The 22,556-nt window shown below is 37.6% G+C and overlaps 1 protein-coding gene across 1 annotated transcript in view; it reads left to right on the forward strand.

The window, feature by feature from the left end:
- Window positions 1-2,118: 2,118 nt before the first annotated feature.
- LOC125238314 (dosage compensation regulator) overlaps window positions 2,119-22,556 on the forward strand; it is a 35,898-nt gene continuing 15,460 nt past the window's right edge. The window contains 14 exon segments of the mRNA XM_048145607.1: window positions 2,119-2,322; window positions 2,463-2,605; window positions 3,759-3,890; window positions 7,403-7,650; window positions 12,049-12,222; window position 12,426; window positions 12,591-12,669; window positions 13,092-13,283; window positions 14,190-14,407; window positions 14,960-15,108; window positions 16,628-16,754; window positions 20,339-20,488; window positions 21,483-21,630; window positions 22,246-22,352. Coding sequence (XP_048001564.1) covers window positions 2,247-2,322; window positions 2,463-2,605; window positions 3,759-3,890; window positions 7,403-7,650; window positions 12,049-12,222; window position 12,426; window positions 12,591-12,669; window positions 13,092-13,283; window positions 14,190-14,407; window positions 14,960-15,108; window positions 16,628-16,754; window positions 20,339-20,488; window positions 21,483-21,630; window positions 22,246-22,352 — 1,944 coding nt within the window. The 5' untranslated portion in view covers window positions 2,119-2,246.

The following is a 22,556-nucleotide window of genomic DNA, read 5'->3' on the forward strand; positions in this document are numbered from 1 at the left end:
CAACAACCATGTCAAAATGACCAGCAGTAAGAGATTTCTTACAATCTGATTTACAACGTCACTATGACATAGTTCTACAGTGGCCTAGGGTTCCAATTGGTTGACTGTACGTAAATGAAAACAAAATAAATGCTACTTGGTTACAACGGAGATTTAGGGCCGGTTGCATCAAACCGTCTGTCACCGTTAAAGCGTTCGTTAAATTTTGATTGTATGGGAAGTTCCATAGACGTCTGCTGCGTGACGATGATGTGTCTGTCAAATGTGGTTGGTGCAACTAGCCCTTAGTCTGTTTGGAAAGTCTAGAGTCGTGTCGTGAATTGTATGGGGAATGGGGGTCAATACATTCCACGACTCTTGACTTTCCGAGCAGACTATGGGCCGGTTGCACCAAACCGTCTGTCACCGTTAAAGCATTCGTTAATTTTTATTGTATGGGAAGTTCCATAGACGCCTGCTGCGTGACGATGATGTGTCTGTCAAATGTGGTTGATGCAACTGGCCCTTAGTCTATGAATTTCGATCGTCAACTTTAGGAGAATAAATTGTATTAGATATACAGATATTATGTATTATATAGGCCATTAAAATACGACTTCGGTGGTGATTGTTTGATTCGCAAATCACATTATTTTGTTTAGTACGTGCGAGTGTTTTTATGTATTAGTGTTTCCAATAAATCATTTATAAGTTTTTTCTATTACTGTGTTTTATTTCTAAGCCTTCTTTTGTTACCTTATAAGACTACTTTTAGTACTCTATTAACAGTAGGCAAGTAAAGACTCTAGCTTATAGATAGTGTGTTACTGTATTGTCCTGTGTCTGGGGTCCACTTGGCAACGAATTCCCAAGATATGGTAATGAGTATTCCCAAGATATGGTGTGATGGTAATCAGTTTTTTTACCAAACTGAGGGGCTTCGTCCATTAGTAAATGCGCCCGATAAGAAAGTAAAAAGTACCTACCTAATACAGTTTCACCTTCAACGATAAGAAAGTAAAAAGTAATACAGTCTTAACAATAAATTGTAGAAATCAACAAAACATTTAAATGGGAAATTATAGTTATTTGTTTATACAAGGGGGCAAAGTTGTATTTTAACGCCGAGTGTGGAATTGAAAAACGAGCAAGTGAAAGGATTCTATAGTTGAACCACGAGCGAAGCGAGTGGTTCGTGAATAGAATCCTGAACTTGCGAGTTTTTTAACACTCGAGAAGTAAAATACATTTGGCACCCGAGTGTAACACAAAACTTTTCCCCTCGCTATAGCGAGGAAACTACAACGCAAAAAATGCGTTTATCACTGCTTCCAGTAGTTCCACAGGTGGTAAATAATTTTTATTACTAGATTCACCTGCTTTTATCAATTTTAAAGCAGTTAATTTGACTTTATTCAAGGTCAAATTACTTTACCCACTAGTGGATAAAATGCGTTTTTACCGGCTGGTATTAAAGGACAAAACACGTGTTTCCGAGCTAGTGAGGGGAAAAAGTATTTCTATTTCTAAAATATACAGTAGCCTCCTGGGTCCTGTGTGCGTAGCCGAATGCACAAACGCTCACGATAATATTTCTTTCGTAGCTATCTATTTAATTATATCTCTATAGTTCTTGCGTATTGGCGCGAAGAGCCAGACTACCTTTCTGTGGCGTTTAGCGTCACAGAAATGCCATTCGGCTACGGGGCCTGGTGCCCTCGTACGAACATAAGGTTTGAACTTTAACTTAAATACATGAAAGTTCTAAATTCAAAAGCACAAAAATTTGCCAGGGATTCACGAAGGTAGTACGGAGTTACAAGTTGTAAGTGAAATCACATCAAATACCTAATAAATCATAGAATTATCCACTCTAGGGTCGTGGACCAGTCTCAAATAGAAAAGTTCGTTGGATTTCAATGCGTTTGGTTATTTACCGAAATAATATATTTGACCACAATACTTAGATAATGATTATTTTATTTCATTAATCTATTTAATTATCATCATTATATATCTATTTAAAATAGTTTATTACCTTGAGAAAATTAAGCACATTTTACTGATTGTGCGAAGTTTATTTCGTTTTATAAAGCATATTTTAGTGAAACGAAACGCAGTCAGTTGACACGACGGCAGCGAGGCGGCGAGCGAAGCGTCTCGTTTTCTTCATCCGTAATTTGCAAAAGCTGTATTTTAGTATCTACAGTTGTATTCATTAGTGTACTATATAGCAAACTATAACCGCCTTAGCGGTATCCATCATCATGGACGTGAAGTCTTTTTTGCACTCTTGGTGCGCCAAGAATAGTCGCAACCCGACTTTCGACGTCCGTGCCACAGGTATCGATCTCTAATCGAATTATGTTATTTTGTTATGCTTAGAATTCCTACGTGTATGCGTAAAAAATATTTAAACTTTAGAATTTGATAGTATTATGAAATAATGCAATTAATTCTAAATAATAACCTTTTTTTTTCAGGACCGAAGCATCGTCAGCGTTTTCTTTGCGAAGTCCGTGTCGATGGCATTTCTTACGTCGGTGCTGGTAATTCGACCTCGAAGAAAGATGCCCAGATGAACGCAGCTAGGGACTTTGTGAATTTCTTAGTGAGAAGTAACCAGGTATGAAACAGTTTGTGTAATTATGTTACTCTGTATGAGCAAGCGCTAGCAATCATCAAAGTTTCAAAACGATATTGCAGTTTGGTTACCTTAAAAGTCATGTTGGTCCCAAGTAAAAAAAAACCGGCCAAGAGCGTGTCGGGCCACGCTCAGTGTAGGGTTCCGTAGTTTTCCGTATTTTTCTCAAAAACTACTGAACCTATCAAGTTCAAAACAATTTTCCTAGAAAGTATTTATAAAGTTCTACTTTTGTGATTTTTTTCATATTTTTTAAACATATGGTTCAAAAGTTAGAGGGGGGGGCGCACTTTTTTTCCTTTAGGAGCAATTATTTCCGAAAATATTAATATTATCAAAAAACGATCTTAGTAAACCCTTATTCATTTTTAAATACCTATCCAACAATATATCACACGTTAGGGTTGGAATGAAAAAAAATATCAGCCCCCACTTTACATGTAGGGGGGGTACCCTAATAAAACATTTTTTTCCATTTTTTATTTTTGCACTTTGTTGGCGTGATTGATGTACATATTGGTACCAAATTTCAGCTTTCTAGTGCTAACGGTTACTGAGATTATCCGCGGACGGACGGACGGACGGACAGACAGACATGGCGAAACTAAAAAACTACTCATTTTGGGGCACATTTTAACCTAACACTGTCTTATATGCTATGGTTACATACATAATGTTACTAGACGAAAATTCGCGAATACTTCTCCTGAGTCCCCTTCGCCTCGATGTCGGTAATTTGCGCATATGAGTGCTCTGTTCTGCAGCATAACAGTGTGGCCATACACATTCACCGTAGGCCGAAGACGAAGATTTATCACGATAATTCTATCGCAATGTAGTATTGAATAAACTGGCCCCGTAGCCGAATGGCATTTCTGCGACGTCAAACGCTGCAGAAATGCAGTCTGGTTCTGTCATGCCAATATGCAAAAGCGATAGAGATAGATTGCATTTGCAGAAATGCGATTCGCCTACGGGGCCTGATCAGTCAGAATGAGGCTATGTTTCGGGGTGAGAGGCTATGTGTTCTTAAATACAGGCTATAACAGTTGTCTTCAGCTGTCTGCCTGAATTATAAATGCTCTACATTATTTTGTTTAATTTGATTTAACACTTCATATGTATATTTACACAGGTGGCTCCGAATGAAGTGCCAGAAGAAGTGAGAGTGAAGACCGAAGACAATGGTGCTGGCGGCAATAATGGGAACTTTGGCGGCGGTGCCAGCTACCAAGGGCAGGAGCCTCAAACCAAACCTGTTTTCCAAGTAAGTTTTTTTTGGACTAAATTACTATACATTATTTTCAGGGTTACTTTTAATGAATACTCTTATCCCCCGAGCTGATATGATACGATTGTGAGGATGTTAGCGAGTTGTTAACATATAATTGTCTATTTTGACATATCATTAACATTCAAAATTCATTTCGCAAACCTCTATTTCTTCAGTAGGCTTGTGCAGTTTAGTTCGTTGATCAGAGTGCTCCGATCTCGTTCAATCACTCCCACAAACTAGTTCGCTCTTTTAGGTCTTTTGCTCATTTAGTTCAGCCAGACCAGCGACCACTGTGGTTGGAGAGATCAGAACGAATGGGACCGAATAGTGTCAAAATGATACGAATAGCCCACAGATAGTAACATTCCGGGCCGAAAGGTTGTAAGTAACCGAAGTTCAATATGAAAACTTGACTTTTTTGTTGCTCTGCTAAGTAGCTCTCGCTCTCGGTCGGCGCAGTCACACACTCGTTCTCGATCCAAACCACTCGCGCTCGCCGATCCTATACTGAACTAAATGAGCAAAGACCGATTCTCAGAGCACGGAAAGATTCAGTTCATTTCGGTCATTGATGGGATTTTATTCCTAACAGTTCATAGTTCGTGAACGACACAAGTCTATTCTTCAGTTGGAAAGGGTTATAATAATAATATTAGGTTTAGTTTCATTCCTTTATTTCATAATGATAAAAGATACTACAAATTATTATAATGTTAACCTATTTATTTTATTGCAAAATAATAATAATAACAGGCCTTTGCATCTATAACAGATGATTCAAGCAGGATTATATAATAAGTAGACATTCAAAGACTTTGTATATTGTTACTGAATAATGAAATGAAATGAAATATATGTATCTTACCTATTGTATTGTTTATTAGATATATCATAGAAATAACAATTCTGTGGGCCTAGTGAAAAAGGGTATAATTCAAATTGACTCGGTGAAAAAGGGCACAAGTCCCACCTCGGACTTGTGACCTTTTTCACCGAGTCAATTTGAGATATACCCTTTTTCACTAGGCCCACAGAATTAAGATGTGAAGTAAAAGAATGCATAGCTCATATGTCAGGTAAGCTACTAATAGTCAACTCAACCATAAAAAAAATAAAGCTATAATAGTTAGTCTCAGTTCTTATAATTCATGTAAATATACTGTGTTTCTTATGTAGATTAACTGCAATACAAACCTATAGAATAAAAGGCACCGGGCGCCCCTTGATTTGATTTTGCCCTGGGTAGTCACCCTACCTCGCCCTACTCTCGCCACAACTGTTCATTATGGCATTATTGTTCATTATACACTGTGCCCATGAGGAAAGGGAAATATTTTAACATCATATTCCTGACCATATTAGAAGTTAAAAATGCTAATTAATGTTTGCTAAATTCGGCTTTATTTTTGAGATATTGCCATTTTTGTGTAAAAAAGTTGGAAGTAGGTAAATCACCAGTACAAAACACCTTTATGATTGCGACGTTGCCAGACTGACTCGTCTGATTGACTGCGTAAGTCAAACTCAGTTGGATAACGTCATTGTTGACTTGTCAGACCTAAAAATGTTTTTTTCTCCCAATTAGGAGGTAGGGCATAGCGAATGATATTCCGCTTTGTGTGGTAGGGCACAGCACAGCGGATATTGTCTCGCTCGAATCTAGAGCAGAGCCCAACTGGGGTAGTACCTCCGCCTTACAGAAGACCGCAGCCAAATAGCACTAGACCCTACTCATAGTGTTGTGTTCCTGTCGGTGAGTAAGGCTGCCAGAGCTCAACGAGGGTGCGGTGTGCTGATGACGGGAGGACTTACGGAACTAACTTGTTCCGTTTATTGTCCTTTGAGCCGTCGGCAACCCGAACCCTCCTTAGAACTTGTACACTCCTTTTTACTGTGTACTTAACACAGCAAAAGGGAATGTACAAGTTTCTAATGGGGTGGCAACGCGCATGTGACACTGTTTGAGTTGCAGGCGTCCATAGGTTACGGTGACCGCTTCACATCAGGCGGGCCGTATACTTGTTTGCCACCGACGTAGTATTAAAAAAAAAAAAATACGGAACATCAGTAAATAATTTAGAATAGAACAGTTTACGAATTAATTGCAATCTTGCAATGCAATTTCCCGCAAGCCAACAACAAGTTTTGAATTGTGAATCGTTAGTTCTCGTATTTAGGTACTAGTACCTACCTAAACGCAGAAAGCCACATACCTACAACAATGTTGTATTTGAATGAAAATGATATTTGTTTCAGAGATAGAATGCCTTTTTCCATTTCGGATATGGTAGTAAAAGGTACTAATGTATGTAGTTTCAAGTTCTTTTTGTAATTATGTATTGGGTTTTATTAAAAGTCTACGCTCATTATTACGTATCTCATTTAGTCCATTAATTAACGTACACAATATCTTTAGTATTCATTTATTTAAAAAAGTCTACCTACCTGAAGTTCAATTTACAATTAAAACTTAAATATTATTCAACTTAAATCGTACAATACAAACTAGTACTATCACCATTTCCAATAAAAATTTTAAGAGTAATTTTAATTGCAAATCCTTGATGGCTGTCTAGGATCCGTCCTCTCACCTGGAACGGCTAAATGCTCAAGTCGCGATGTTGCCGGAAGATGCATGATAGAACTTATTTCACTCAACCACAACACATCGTTTCAGTAAACTTCCGTTATTAAAGGCTGACCGTCTGAACTAGATAGAACCCTCTTGTTCTTAATATTAATCGGTGACTCTTTAAGAACTTCATGTAGGTATGTACTTCGTAAAACTAATATTATTCGTTTAAAAGTCCATTTCTGATAAATCCAGGTTCATTGCAAAAATAAACAACAACAACAACACTGACGTTTAAAGTCATTCTGAATGTTGAATGACATGGACAATTTTATTTTTAAGTGGCCATTCATTTATCGCATCTAAAGAGTATCTATGATGGCGAAACTCTTGTAAACTGTTTGTTGAGTAGTAGGATTCTCTTTGGTGGTCTTAGGAAGCGAGAAATACATATTTCGTATTCGTGTATTTGTGTAAACCAACAGAATCAAAAGTTATGTATTTATTATGTAAGAAAAATTTTACAAAATTAAAAAGCAAAATTCGACCTATGTTTATATAACATTTATTACTCCTTATGACCCCAGGAATGCGTGGTTTAATTTTTTCCCTTTCCTCATGGGCACCCTGTATATATATATATATGTTCTTAGTTTCTTACATATTCTTTATATTTGATGTATACCTTTTATTTCAATTTTATTTTATTATTTTTGTTTTAATCTCTTTTATATTTTTATGGGCTTTCCTATAGTCTGTTGTACTAAGTGCTATATTTGTCTACCATTCTTCATCACATTACACCTACTCAAAGGTTAGCTGGAAGAAATGCCTTAAAGGGATAAGTTCGCCTTTGTACTGTCTATCCTGTGTGATATTTGTTGTACAATAAAGAGTTTATACATACATACATTATTCCTCCATATTATAGGAAGGCATGGGTCCCGAAAGCATGGGCCAAGCGTACCACGCCTACGGAGGTCCCAGCCAGAACTTCACCTACATGGACCGTCTCCAACAACAGAAGAACGTGGAAGAAGCTGAGGACCTGGACGTGAATGCCAGTCTCCATGGCAACTGGACGATGGAGAACGCTAAGTCGAAACTTCATCAGTTCATGCAGATGAATAAGATTAATGCGGACTATGCGTATAAGGCTGTTGGGCCTGATCATACCAGGTTTGTTGGAATACAGGGCTTAGTCGTTGCTAAAACTTTTTATTGTATATATACAGTGGGCGCTCGTAATCTGACTCCTACATTTTTTTTAATTGAAATTACCTGGTCTCGTGTTTGAGAGAAATAAAAACTGTAATTAGTCTGTGTCAGTCTTCTCCGAGACCACGGGGACAACGCAGTCCCTGAATTGGAGGTCAGTTTAATATGTAGTCATAGGCGATTAAGTCCGGATTTTAAAAATATATGTGTAATAATCGTGAAAGTTTAAGAAATGTAAATCTGTAATTGTTATTTGGCTGCATTTACTGCCGGAAAATCGGTATTATAGTATTAGAAGACTTTAATTTAGTTAATATTGTTAATAGCCAGGTCCACACAGAGCGAGGCACGTCGCGCAAGTACCTAGCGCGGCAAATGTGCTATGTAGACGTGACTGTCTAGACCTCAGACGAAGGATATTATAGACTTGACATAAGCGTACACCCGTAAGGGACAGATATAGAATAATGGAGCGAATTTAAGAAGTACTTTAAAAATGGCTGACAGTTTACCATAAACAAGTTAAACAACCTACGTAATTTGGGCGGATAATAAGATTGACAAGTCACGTACTTATTTGTTTGCCACAAACTCGTTTGTGGCAGCGGCGGAAAAGTGAAACTATGACAAAGACAAAAAATAACATTTTGCTCTAGCTGTCACTCTTATTATAATTTGTATGTGATCTCGTTCGGTACTGGTATTATTATTTGTCTAGGCAGTGCGCGCGTTTGGCTCTCGGTCAAGCAACCTGCCTCGGCAGAGGCAAGTTTACATTGGACGTTTTCCGCACGAAGAAATTGCCTCGCGTCGTGCCACGCTTTGTGTGGACCCGGCTAACGCAAAAAGTGAACATATTCTCTGAATTACGGTGAATATCACTTTAAAAAAAAAAGTCGGATTGGCTTACGTTATAATGTCGAGCGTCTACTGTATTTACTAATTGTTTAAATATAAATAATAAAAATTAGTTTATGAAATACATTACAAAAAATAGAAAGGTGAAATATTTTTCGGTTGTGTTTAAAAGCCATTGGTTATTCATACTTAACTGAAAAATCAATGGCTGACTGTTATTTCACTGAAATGTGGTCAGGCATGACTTTAAAAAAAAAATAAGTCAAGCTTGACATCAGAAACATTCAGGTATAATACATTGTTAAAGTTACTATCAGGAACTATTGCATCACCCAAATTGATACCTGATCAAACATATACAGTCAACAAGAATAAACTTAAAGATTTCCGATTTTAGATATACACCGTGTTTCACTTAACACTAAAAACCTGAAAACCGTTTGTTCAGAATCGAGAGTAGAATCGATTGAGCTATCTATATCTTGATGGGGGTAATATTTTTATTTAAATTAGTATTATTAGTTACCTATTCTATTGTATTCGTAATACAACATTGTGTTTATCGCATTGCTAGAGGTTGTATACCTTTTTCAGTATTTGGGGGTATTAATGCTGGCTGGTTACTTGGACGATTTTTTTTTCCGCTACGAGTTTGACGTTGTTTGTCAGTTTAATCTTAATGTTTATCATAAGTCATAACAAATTGAACTCGTACCTAATTACAACCTTGTCATTTTGAATATTGGGTTTAAATTTGCTTACTGCGATTACCTGTCCAATTTGAAGTTTACTGTGACAAAGCTTAGTGTTTTACAGTGACATCTTAGCTGTCTATTGGTAAACCTTATGTCGTTGCAGTAACGTACACAAATAAATAGTTTTATGGTTTATAATGGTAGTTAGCAATTATTTTATTGAGTATAGAGCTGTACAGAAAATTAAAAATTCAATTTAAAAAAAAAGTAACCACCAGATTAAAAGATGAATACTCTAGATGAGTTTAAAAAAATAAAAATCAGTTGGGGTGTCTGAGGTTTTGAGTGATACCGGAAACACGTTGTATTATCATATCAATTCACTACTTAGGTGATCCCTCAGCATGAACCACGTTTGAGAAAGGAGTGATAACACCCTTGCAACTCCTCTCAAATGTTGACGCTTGAAGCACAATTAAGGGTGTTCCCTGCGCCAATGACCTTCAATTTGAATCCATTGATATTATGATAGTTTCAAAAGCTTATCATATTAACAGCATCGTCTTTACAAAATAGTATCTCATAATTCCTTCACAGCTCATTATTTCAGTGATATTTGGCATCAACATTGAACAATTTTAGGGTCAAAAACTGGTTTTTTGGTCATAACTTTTGTTTTAATTACTTTAAAGTTAAAATCTCTCTTGAATTTTATAAAAGTCAAAGGTAAATCCAAACATGTCGATTTTATGTATGTGACACGACACCCTTCGCTATAATCAAATTTCTATAAAAGTGTTTTTTTTTAAACCATGTTTAAATAATTCATAAAAAAATAAGTATTTACTTTTTTCAAAATATGGCTCCTATGAATAGAGATGAAATATTGAAGAACTGTTGGCCGTTGGAGGTATAATTCTATCTGTAGTGAAAATTTAGGAATTTCAACTCAAAACTTGTCAAAAATCGATTAAAACCGTGTTGAGTCCCTTAAGGGTTTAAGGGACAAGAGAAATCAGCACTACTTAGTGAGGCGATAGATGACGCTGCCTGTTAAGAAATTCTCTAAATTCGGGCTGAGTTACAAGGGTCTTTACTCATCATATGTGGTTCAAGCTTTGACACGAACCTAAAATTCGTTTACCCTTCGAGGGAAATTGTTTCTACTTGAATACCTATTTAAAATATTAATATTTTAGTTTTTGACGCTATCATATTCGCGATTTGCAAGTGACTTAATAACAATGTACTAAGTAACCCCCTCATTCATAAACGTACACTAAAGTTATAAAGCCGATAAAGTTCGTTTGTCCTTTTCAGACGTGTTAGTGTGATAGAAAGGGACAAACGAACTTTATCGGCTTGACAACTTTAGTGAACGTTTATGTATAAGGAGATTAGTGTTTTAATACTTCTGAATATCTAACCTCAAAAGAAATGAATGTGAAGAACGTATTGCGAAGTTAAAGCAATATACACTTCACGACAGCTCGTTATTTTGACTGGAGTTGAAACAAATCTAAGACAATCAAAAATATAATTTGACAGTGAAATTATGAACTTTTTTGCCATTATTTTTATTTGCAATAGTCAGAATTCGTGATTCGTAGTAAAAGGGCCAATTGACTGTCAATTCTTCAGACATTATTGTCCTGTGAGTTAAGAGCAAAAATAGACTGTGCAGCTGCTGAATAAATGAACAGCTATTATTCTCCAGCGAATAAATAATCAATGGGTCCTTTTATTCCAAAGAATTATGAAAGAAAGGAGTTTTTTAACTGGTAATAATTATACAAAATTGTTCATAATTTCTCTAGAAAACCGGATGGTTCATATTGATTGTCTAAGATTTGTTTTCAACGCAGGTAGAGCTATTTACACCGAGAAGTCATGCCTGACCAGACTTCCTGAATGTACTACATTTACTTCTCAAAGTCTTCGGCATTCGAGGGTAAGTTGCGTGTGACTCAATGAGGAGGCACACTGACATTTTATCCCGCCAGGCGGCGCCTGTGCAAGTGTCTAGGCATGTCACTGTCATTCATATGTGAGAGGGAGAAAAAACATATCATGTTCTCGCTCTCACGTATGGACTAATAGTGGCGCCATCTGTCATAACCTTTGAGTGTGCCTCCTTATTAGTCGTTCAGTCTAGAAAAAGGATGAAAGCTATGTTTTATACATTTTTAACCTCCTCAGTCCTCGTGTACAAATTATCCAAACTTTATTTTATTGAGTAATAAAGCATCCAAATTCAAAAACATCAAATCCTTCAGGACTCATGAGGTTAATATGTTTATTGGAGTTCCTTGTTTTGTCGCCTGCCCGATAAATAAAAAAATATCGTCGCGTACTGGGCGAAAAATGTTTTGTCCCGGACGACTTCTTGACACAGCCCGCGCGACCTTTTGGCAACGATAAATCTGTATCTTCTAAACTACACAAGGTATAGTTCAAAAAAAAAATATCGGGCAAGACGTGAATTTATTAGTCATCGCATGCTGGGCGATAACTCGTAAATGCGGTTTGGATTGAGGAACGCCAACCACCCATGCATGTTTATCAACCTATCACTGTAGCGGAAGCTGACATCCACGAGGGTTCATTGCACATAATTTGAATCACTAGAGTTTTTGCCAGGGGTACTATTAGTTATAGAAATCTGGGGTCTACCATGGACACATACCTTATCAAATTCTGAACTTGGAAGTAAGACTCATATCTTTCTATGGAATGGGAAGTAAAAAACTTATGGTAGATGTAAAAGTCTGTATATGGCTTATACTATAACCATCTAATTTAACAGGAGTTTCTGCTGCGAGATGTCGATTTACGTCCATCAACTGGGCCGCAACGTGACGGGCCGAGAGACTGCCTCAAACAAGCAGACTGCCAGCAAATCCTGTGCCTTGTCTCTAGTACGACAACTGTACCATCTTGGAGTTATTGAGGCTTTCAGCGGAACTCTGAAAAAGGACAGGTATGATTTTTAAATACACACATGATATAATAAAAGATGTGGATCTCAATCCATCAACTAATAAAAGATTACATTTAACAAGCGGATTTTAAGCAAATCGTGCATTCCTAATATCTTGGACATACATTTTTTCTAGTATGGTGGATTGCTCGAGGCTAATGTAGCACAAGGCCTGTCTGGCTGGGTCGCCATGTAACACGGAGAGTTCATTGAAATAGAAATTCGCCGATGAGTACGAATTGGTTTGCCAATACAATTCCTATTACCAGCGAATTTATATTAGTTTTTTATTAGTCATTTAAGGTTTTTAAGGAAGTATTACAGGTACACCGTACAATATATATTTTTATGTTAAATTATTTTTGCAGGTCTAACGAGGCAAGATGAAGCCACACCCTGTGGCTATTAGTCCTGAGTTGGAACAACAGCTGGAAAGCACTTTACAAGGTATTGTAATCCAGTATTCTGATATTTAAAACTTTTTTAAAAGACAAAGTACCATGCCTTCACAGGAAATTTGAAACTTTTATGAAATCACCTCACACCTTGTCAGATGTGAATCGGCATTACTGAGAATTTCTTATATTATAATTCAACCGAACTGTTCAGGAGGGAGTCACAGAATATTTTCAACTATTAACCCAGGAGATACATGTTTTTAGCAAAAAAAGGTGCTGATTTCACTATTTTGTCAAGTTTATTAGTAATTGCCAAGTTTCTATATGATCTGTTATTTAAGTTTAAAAAAAATAGCCTATGTGTTCCACTGCTGGGCAAAATCCTCTCCTGTATTCCGCCACTCGTCACAAAATAAGTCCATATATTTCCGCCATCTCTCACCTTTGACTAACTTACCCATTTATTTCCAGAACTGGGCATCGAACCCGTGAACGTCGAAACCGCCCCAAAGGCAACGGACAGCGATGGCCAGGCCAGTGGCGTGGCTATTCTACAAATAGACCGCGTGCGAGCCATGCGCGAGGCGCGCCCCACGCACGCCGGCGTCGTCTCGTGGTCGCCGCCGCAGCCCAACTGGAATGCGTGGACCGGCTGCAATATCGGTACGATATCATTTAACTCTTCACTCTCTTGTAAGTAAAAGAGATGGCAATAGAGAAGACTAGGACCGAGACCCATAGACAGATTGTCATAAGTTGTATTTGGGCATTTTCAGAATTTGGGTCCCCCAATTAGCGTAAGTTGTTAACGTTAAAGCTGACAGCGAGTTAATCTTTGTTAACAACTTACGCTAATTGGGGGACCCAAATTCTGAAAATGCCTATTTATAGAACTAGCTTTCGGATCTCCGTTAGCGCGTTGTAGATTCGATACTAGTTCCCTCAGTTGCCTACTAGCAGAAGTTTAGCGCCATCTGTGAGAATATTGTGCACAGCCCAACTGGAACGCGTGGACCGGCTGCAATATTGGTACGTTGTAGTATAGAGTAATATGAGGTACTCGAACGATTTTAACCATGCGTTTCTGTGGTCAAGAGAGAAAAAAACGAAAGAAAAAGTTTTTCAGTACAGATGACGATTTTTTTACGAACTAGTGCGAGAAAAGGTTCATTTCTTGTCAGGTTGAGACTTCGGAGGGCCATCTGTACTGAAAAACGTCGTGCGATACACGTGGGAAAAGAAAAGTCCTGGAATTTTCTCTTTTCCGTACTTGTAATGTACTATTTTCAGTGTTTTTGGATTCATTTTCACTTTCAGCTCATTATCACTTTGACTGGGCAATAGTTTCAAGAAAAGAGCGTACACGCATCTTAAACAACAGTTCTGGTGTTTCGGGTGTCCATGGTCGGTAGTGATCGCTTACCATCAGGCAACCTGTTTGCTCGTTTACCTCCTATCGCATAAAAAATACACCATTAATTGAAGGCTACATACTGAGGTGAAAATATGGACCGTTTAGAAGACGCTAGCTTGTTTGAATTCAAATTGATTTATTTATTTTCTTTACAGACGAAGGCCCCCTAGCTACGACCTCTCTCGACGATATTAGCTCAGACCTCGAGCGAAACCACCGGGACCTCTGTCAGAACAGCCAACTGTACAAGGAGAGCATGAAAGAGAGGGATAATCTACCTGTCTTCGCTATGAGATCTACTATCATGGAGGCTATCAATGAAAACCCAGTTATAATCATCAGGGGAAATACCGGCTGCGGAAAGACCACACAAGTAAGTACGCAAGCAATGCGCATGTGACACCTCTAGAGTCTTATACACTCCAGCATCCGTGCGCTACTGAAGCCACTTACATTCAAGTAACAAGGCTAAAAGCAGAACAGTCAAATACCAGTAGAGCATGAAAGAGAGGGATAATCTACCTGTCTTCGCTATGAGATCTACTATGGAGGCTATCAATGAAAATCTAGTTATAATCATTAGGGGAAATACGGGCTGTGGAAAGACCACACAAGTAAGTGAAATAGAATCCATAGATCCATACTAATATTATAAATGGGAAAATGTGTGTGTCTGATTGTTTGTCCCTCTTTCACGGCAAAACGGAGCGACGAATTAACGTGATATTTTAAGTGGAGATAGTTGAAGGGATGGAGAGTGACATAGGCTACTTTTTGTCTCTTTCTAACGCGAGTCAAGCCCCGTGCAAAAGCTAGTAGTTTATATTCGTTATTTACTAGTAGATGTATTTATTAGCGTGTAAGCCACATTTTGACGCGATAGGCAAAGCGTTCAAAAGGTTAAACTTAAAATGTATTTTTGCAGGTATGCCAATTTATTTTGGACGACTACATTGCGAGCGGGCAAGGTGCCTGGGCCAACGTGTGCGTCACACAACCACGAAGAATCTCTGCTGTCAGCGTGGCTGAGAGAGTCGCTTCTGAGCGGTGTGAAGAGCTTGGAAACAGTGTTGGGTAGGTTACAGTTGTATAAGAACATTTGAGATTACTAATACCAAAGACATTATGTAACTCCGTATAGACGGAAAAAGTCTAAGAAAAAAACGTACCTCAAAGCCCTAGAGAAAAAGGTACGGTGGCCTAGATGGCGTTACACCTTTGGGGAACGCTCGGCTAGGTGCTCTAATATTAACATTTGACATTTTAACACATATCAAGCTAACAATATGGGCCAAATTGTCAAAACTGAGGTTCAAAAGTTTCAAGCCTGTGTCAAGAGATGGCAGTCTATGCGTTGTGATTACACATTTTACTTCGACAGTAACTCTTTATAATACTCGATCCTCTTTAATAATACGTAACCAAGTAAATAGTCTAAAGCCTGGGTCAATATTGGCACACCTCGGACAATGGCGATCAAATTCATGAAAGAAGCGCGTTCCTACGCACACTGTCTAAGCTCGTGTAGGCGAACGCGGGCCATGCTTGTATGAGTGAGATAAGACAGGTCGACTGGTCGCGTTCTTGACAGAGGGTAATTGTGAGGTAACTGAGAGCGGTTGGGCGGCACTCAGCAGGAAGCGGGAGTGGCCATACTATTATACGATAGTACTCTTTATTATACTGGTCGAGTAGTCTTAAGCCAGGGTCCATATAAGCGTCACCCAACCAAGAAGAATCTCTGCTGTCAGCGTGGCTGAGAGTGGCTTCTGAGCGGTGTGAAGAGCTTGGAAACAGTGTTGGGTAATTTATGCATTACATTTGAAAGAAGCCGAGAAATGGTACAGTCAGCAGCAGAAGTTGCGTAGCGGGCAAGGTGTTCACAATGATCCTAACACGCTTTTATTGTCTTAAAAATAAGATCGTGTCAAGTTCATCTTTAACAACTTGCCCGCTACGCAACTTCTGCTGCTGACTGTAATTCGAGCCCACACAGTGTCAAATTGTTTCCGGAAAAGACGCATCCATTAGCAACTGCCAGTGCCTTGCGTATGGCGCCATGTTAACTTGACCCTGTCTTAAATTTTGTCCTATGAGAGTTCTCTTACATGGGCTGGAATCTATGGAAAAAAAAACTCGCCTAAGGATTGATAGGATAAGCTATTTGGACGATTTTCGACTAACTAATATCATATATTAAATATATAAGAAAATCATACCACCCCATACATTAAAATGCGACCGCCTAAGAACGCACATACACTACACCACGCATAGATGGCGCCACAAAAAATGCCATCATTTGTAGATTGGCGTTAAGTGTCACTTTCGAGCCATAAACCTACCTATATCAAAAGTGACACAACGCCTTTTACAAGTATAATCGAAAGCTACAAGACACTTTTTTTGTGGCGCCATCTATGTGTGGTGTAGTGTATGCGCGTTCTTAGGCGGTCGCATTTTATGGGATGTATGGATAGTATGATCTTCTTATATTTAATCTATGCTAATATCCAATCTTGCAACCTTTACATCAAACAGTTTTAAAAAACTTGTAAAACTTGTCAATTTAAATATCCTTTTTTGTCTTCAGCTATTCCGTGCGATTCGAGTCCATATTGCCGAGGCCGTACGGTTCAATCATGTTCTGTACCGTTGGTGTACTACTCAGAAAACTCGAAGGAGGATTGAGAGGAGTCAGCCATGTTTTAGTTGATGAGGTAACTTATACATTACTTTTCGCTTTTTAATTTTCTATTTTAAAAAAATCAGAGGAATTGAGGAAACATTTTAATTAAGACTAGTGCTCATACAAATATTATAAATGGGAAAGTGTGTGTGTCTGTTTGTTTGTCCGTTTTTCACGGCAAAACGGAGCGACGAATTGACGTGATTTTTTAAGTGGCGATAATTGAAGGGATGGAGAGTGACATAGGTTACTTTTTGTCTCTTTCTAACCCCCCCACTTCCCTAAAATGAGTGGTGGAAGTTTGTATGGAGCAATCCACAATTTTCGAATTAAACGCGAGCGAAGCCGCGGGTAAACGCTAATGTCTGTATTTGTTTTTGTGTTAGGTAATTTTCTGACTGCTGATTAGTACCTATGTAAATTAAAAAGTATACTTATTGAGAAATGTTACTACACTATAGACGAATTTATTGAGGATCAATCTTTAGATAACATGACGTAAAAATAATGTAGCCCCCCTCTACCCCCCCTATTTAAATTGAATTAATAACAATGTATTTAAAAATTAAAGGGCCTGGCCGGACTGCCATGGTAAAATTGCCCCTGGCTAAATATGAAATATTGATATGCAGGATTATTCGTATTGTTACTACATGTACTACTACTGGATATTATGCCTCAAACTATTTCCCTTTACGAAAAAAATTAAAAAAAAGAAATTTTGTTTTTTATTTTTTTCTTTAAAACCGCGTATCCGATTCACTTGTTCTTTGGATATTTTATAGATATATTAGGGATACATCAATTAAAATAAAATTAACTTCCTGACTTTTGGTTAAGTACATTTTTTTTTTAATTTATGTTTTAAATATTTTTTTTTTACCACATACGAGTTAGCGACACCTACTATATTTTCATATAATAATCACCATTTTATACTCTATTACATATATTTTTATCAAAAATATTAGTTTGGATCAACAATGTCAAAATAAGTTATTTATATATTACTAGTATTACCCTTTAGTACGTTGCTCCTGGAAAGTGATGTATGAAAATTTTGGCATAGTTAATGGAAGATTTTTTTTAATTGGGATATGTAGATTATAGGCCGGAGTTATTTTTCATCAACCCTCCCCACCCCTCCCCCCTCTGCGTCACCCCTCTACCCCCCCTTAAAGAGCCGAAAATGCGATTTTTCTCGATTTCTGACAAAACCGATGAAGATACAGAAAAAGCGTGTAGGAACGAAGTAATCCTTAATGAATTTACTACAAATCTCTCATAAACACTTTAGTGCTAGCACTTATAGTTTTCGCGCAATCCGTCACGAAAGTTGCTCCTTTCTGCAATTTTCTTTAGAATATTAAAGTGTTCTCCCAAAATGCTTACGAAATTTGTTTGATACGACTAAAATATTGTAAACTCATGACTATAATAAAATTAAGGGGATAAATCACTACCATGGATGGGACTTGAACTCACAGCTTCCGGATAGAAACTCGAGGGCTCTACCAACTGAGCCACCAAAAGCTCATCCCTAGTTTCTAGCGAATCTTTCAGCTTTCTACTATATGAATCAATGGTACCCCTAGCGTCATTTATCTATCATATACAGAGTGGGGCCTGTAACAAAAGCGAAGAATTGTACTCTAGGCTATTCTCCTTATACTGATCAACATTTGTTCGACGACTTTTAAAAATAACTTGTATTTTGATTTTTATCACCCTTGAAAGTTTTTTCTAAGAGGTAATGTATTGCGAATTCTGTTAAGTCTAAAGTGTGACAGACAACGTCAATGACAACAATAATGGCGTACATTGAAGCTAATATTTATTTTGTATGAAAAATTAAAAAATTTAAAGACTTCATAATTTTTAAAAGTCACTTAACAAATGTTGATCAGTATAAGGAGAATAGCCTACTGTTCAATTCTTCGCCTTTGTTACAGGCCCCACTCTGTATATCAATCTAGAGGCCGTGAGTTCAAGTCCCGCCCATGGTAGTGATTTTTTTCCCCTGAAATTCATTCTGAGTTTATAATATTTTAGTACTATCAAACCGACGATTTCGTAAGCATTTAAGGAGAAAACTTATCATTCATTAAAGAAAATTGCAGAAAGGAGCAACTTTCGTGACGGATTGCGCGAAAACTATAAGTGCTAGCACTAAAGTGTTTATGAGAGATTTGTAGTAAATTCATTAAGGATTACTTCGTTCCTACACGCTTTTTCTGTATCTTCATCGGTTTTGTCAGAAATCGAGAAAAATCGCATTTTCGGCTCTTTAAGGGGGGGTAGAGGGGTGACGCAGAGGGGGGAGGGGTGGGGAGGGTTGATGAAAAATAACTTCGGCCTATAATCTACATATCCAAATTTAAAAAAAATATTCCATTAATTATGCCAAAATTTTCATACATCACTTTCCAGGAGCAACGTACTAAAGGGTAATACTAGTAATATATAAATAACTTATTTTGACATTGTTGATCCAAACTAATATTTTTGATAAAAATATATGTAATAGAGTATAAAATGGCGATTATTATATGAAAATATAGTAGGTGTCGCTAACTCGTATGTGGTAAAAAAAAAATATTTAAAACATAAATTTAAAAAAAAATGTACTTAACAAAAAGTCAGGAAGTTAATTTTTTTTTAATTGATGTATCCCTAATATATCTATAAAATATCCAAAGAACAAGTCAATCGGATACGCGGTTTTAAAGAAAAAAATAAAAAACAAAATTTCTTTTTTTTAATTTTTTTCGTAAACGGAAATAGTTTGAGGCATAATATCCAGTAGTAGTACATGTAGTAACAATACGAATAATCCTGCATATCAATATTTCATATTTAGCCAGGGGCGATTTTACCATGGCAGTCCGGCCAGACCCTTTATGTTACTATTTTGACGTTTACGACTAACATAACTATAATCGAATTGCTCTTATGTTTAAATTTAGTTTAGATAGATATATAACGATGCATGGTAATTCTGATGTACCTCATTTTAAAATGTATCATATATATTAATTAAGTTAGTGAATAAGTAACATTGAGTTGTCCGTCTTTAATCGCAGCTTGCAGCTTTCGGGCGTCAATTTTTGTAAGTTGAAGTCAATCAAAACATAAAAAATGCCTCGTTACGTGATATTCAATTGCAACAACACAAAAATTATGAACAATCAAGAGCCTGAGACATATTTAAAATTACAGGCAAGAAACAACTTCAGTACAAAATTTGACACGCTCGGCCCCTATACAAATAGATGAACTTGTTTCTTCTATCTAAATATAGTTCTGTGTAACATATCCTATATTGTATGCCCTAGCAGGGTATCATGTACCTACTAAGACCTATGTAAGACCTTTATTGTACTGATGAACATGATAACAATGGATTAAATGAATATGAATATAGTCTGTTAGTTACAAGTTACTTTCGGATGTCGAGTACTCGAGTAGTTCTAAAGATATTTTTAAAATGAAATTATGGTTGATTTTTGTAACAATCGTACGACTCTGAATAACGCTATTCTGGGGTGTTTACATCTTTTGTTGTATTCTTATTTTTTTTATTGCCTAAAATATATTACACGTTTTTTTTTCTAGGTGCACGAACGAGACGCAGACACGGATTTCGCTCTCATTCTACTGCGCGACATGGCGCATACTTACCCGGACCTGCGCATCATTCTCATGTCGGCTACTGTTGACACGACGCTCTTTACCAAGTACTTCGGGAACTGCCCTGTGATTGAGGTAAATAGTAAATACATATAAAACTGTGATATGCCTACTATATGCATGAGTGAGATACAAGACGTCGCTCTCACTCTATTGCGCGACATGGCGCATACTTACCCAGACGTAGGCACTGGTCCCACTGCGAGCTAGTAAGCTATGAGCTATCGGCTATAAAAACGAACAAAAGATAAGCATTTCCGTGCAAAAAAAAGAGATTTTGATAGCTCACCGCTGGGCGAATAACTATAAACATCGCCGTGTCTCTTTTATTTGCACGGGAGTGCTTATCTTTTGTTCGTTTTTATAGCCGATAGCTCATATCTTACTATACTTCGTTTTTTTTAGCATTAGAGAGACCTGTCAAGAACGAGATATAAGGTTTTTTATCGGGCACATTCTGCGGATCGAACAGTGAATACGAGTTAATAAATATCTCTTATTTATTATCATGTTTTATTAACTTACATTACTCAGCGTTGTGAACAGATAAGAAACATAACAAAATTAATTTTTATTAAGCAGAAACGTCTGCTAACTAAGGTCCGACCGAGATTCTCGGCCGCGAATAAATTGTATGAAGTCTCGGCCGAAAATCTCGGCCGGCCGAGACTATCGGCCGAGACTTCATACAATTTATTCGCTGCCGAGAATCTCGGTCGGACCTTACTGCTAACGATTCTAAACATTTTTATATTAAAGGAAAAAATGGAATGGAGCATTGCATACTATCTACATACAGCATGTGCATAAGTTCCGAGAAATCAGTGGTATCGGCCGAAATCGAAGGAATGTTTACGACCACTGCTTCTTCGTTTACCCGTTTGACAGATAATTCTAATCTTAAAAGAAACGGAGTATAGCTCGCGGTGGGACCACTTATTATAACCATACCATAATTGGAGAGTCCCAAATTCTGAAAATGCCAATAACGTCATATTATGAGCTTTGTTCATTTGAGTACTCTAATTTCTTCCCAACAACCAATACTAACGTCAATATTTACTCACAGGTTCCAGGGCGCACTTTCCCAGTCCGTCAGTATTTCCTCGAAGATTGCATAGAATTGACAAAATTCGTGCCACCCGTGGACTCGAGGAAGCGGAAGGCCTCAGGAAAGAAGGCTAATAAGGATGATGGGGACGACGATGAGGATGAAGGTGGGTTTAATAGATGGCAGTGGGTCTATAGACCGTCAACCAAATTTTGTCACTAGAAAAGGGCGGCAAATTTGAAAAATCGCGGGCTAGCAACACTAGTTTTGATAATCGGTGGAAATTCGCGTGCCATTTGTATCTTATCTGTGGAAATCTCCACCCTACCAAAAAGAGAAATAACTAGCACATATCCGTCCCTTTTTAATACATTATCTAATTCGTGAGGAAGGAGCGAGCCCCTTGAAAAAAAAATATCTGTGGCTGTGAAAATGGTCTTGTAGATGGGGTGGGGTGGGGTAAATCAGGTACGGTACAGGACAGGACCGTGGACGCTAGAAAACGGAAGGCCGATCCAACTCTTCTCAAAGAAAGAGCTTTAAATGTCTCAGATGTTGTCCGTTTGTCCGATGTACTTGCCCGTTTGTTGGAACCTGGGAATGGGTTACCTTTTCGGGATACCGTCGAAGAAACTATTAGGTCGGGATTTCTTTATCAATTTCATTTGTGTTTGGCACAAAATTGAACTTAAAGGATCATCACTCATCACAAAGAAATATGTATAGCATGGTTCCGATAATTGACGTATCTATCTGTTATTGACTTATTACTTATTAACAGGTGTTGGTGTGGACGAACAGGAGGAAGATTTGAACAAGATCGCTCAACTGGGCGAGGATTATTCGCCACAGACGGCGCAGTCCATGGCCAAACTGTCAGAAAAGGATGTAAGTAGTACCATTTTAAACTTCGGTGAGTTTATTAGACTTGGAGCTAACGAGCGAACGCTGGTGAAATAAACAACATAGGACTATGCGCATTTTATATGGATATTTGGGCCATGACATGAGCGAACACAAATGAAAGTTATGTACATGATTAGGATTCTTCGTAGCAAACATGGATATGCCAGAGCTATATTAGAAAAATCG

This window comes from Leguminivora glycinivorella, chromosome 23, assembly GCF_023078275.1.
Source record: "Leguminivora glycinivorella isolate SPB_JAAS2020 chromosome 23, LegGlyc_1.1, whole genome shotgun sequence".
Classification (NCBI taxonomy): Eukaryota; Metazoa; Arthropoda; class Insecta; order Lepidoptera; family Tortricidae; genus Leguminivora; species Leguminivora glycinivorella.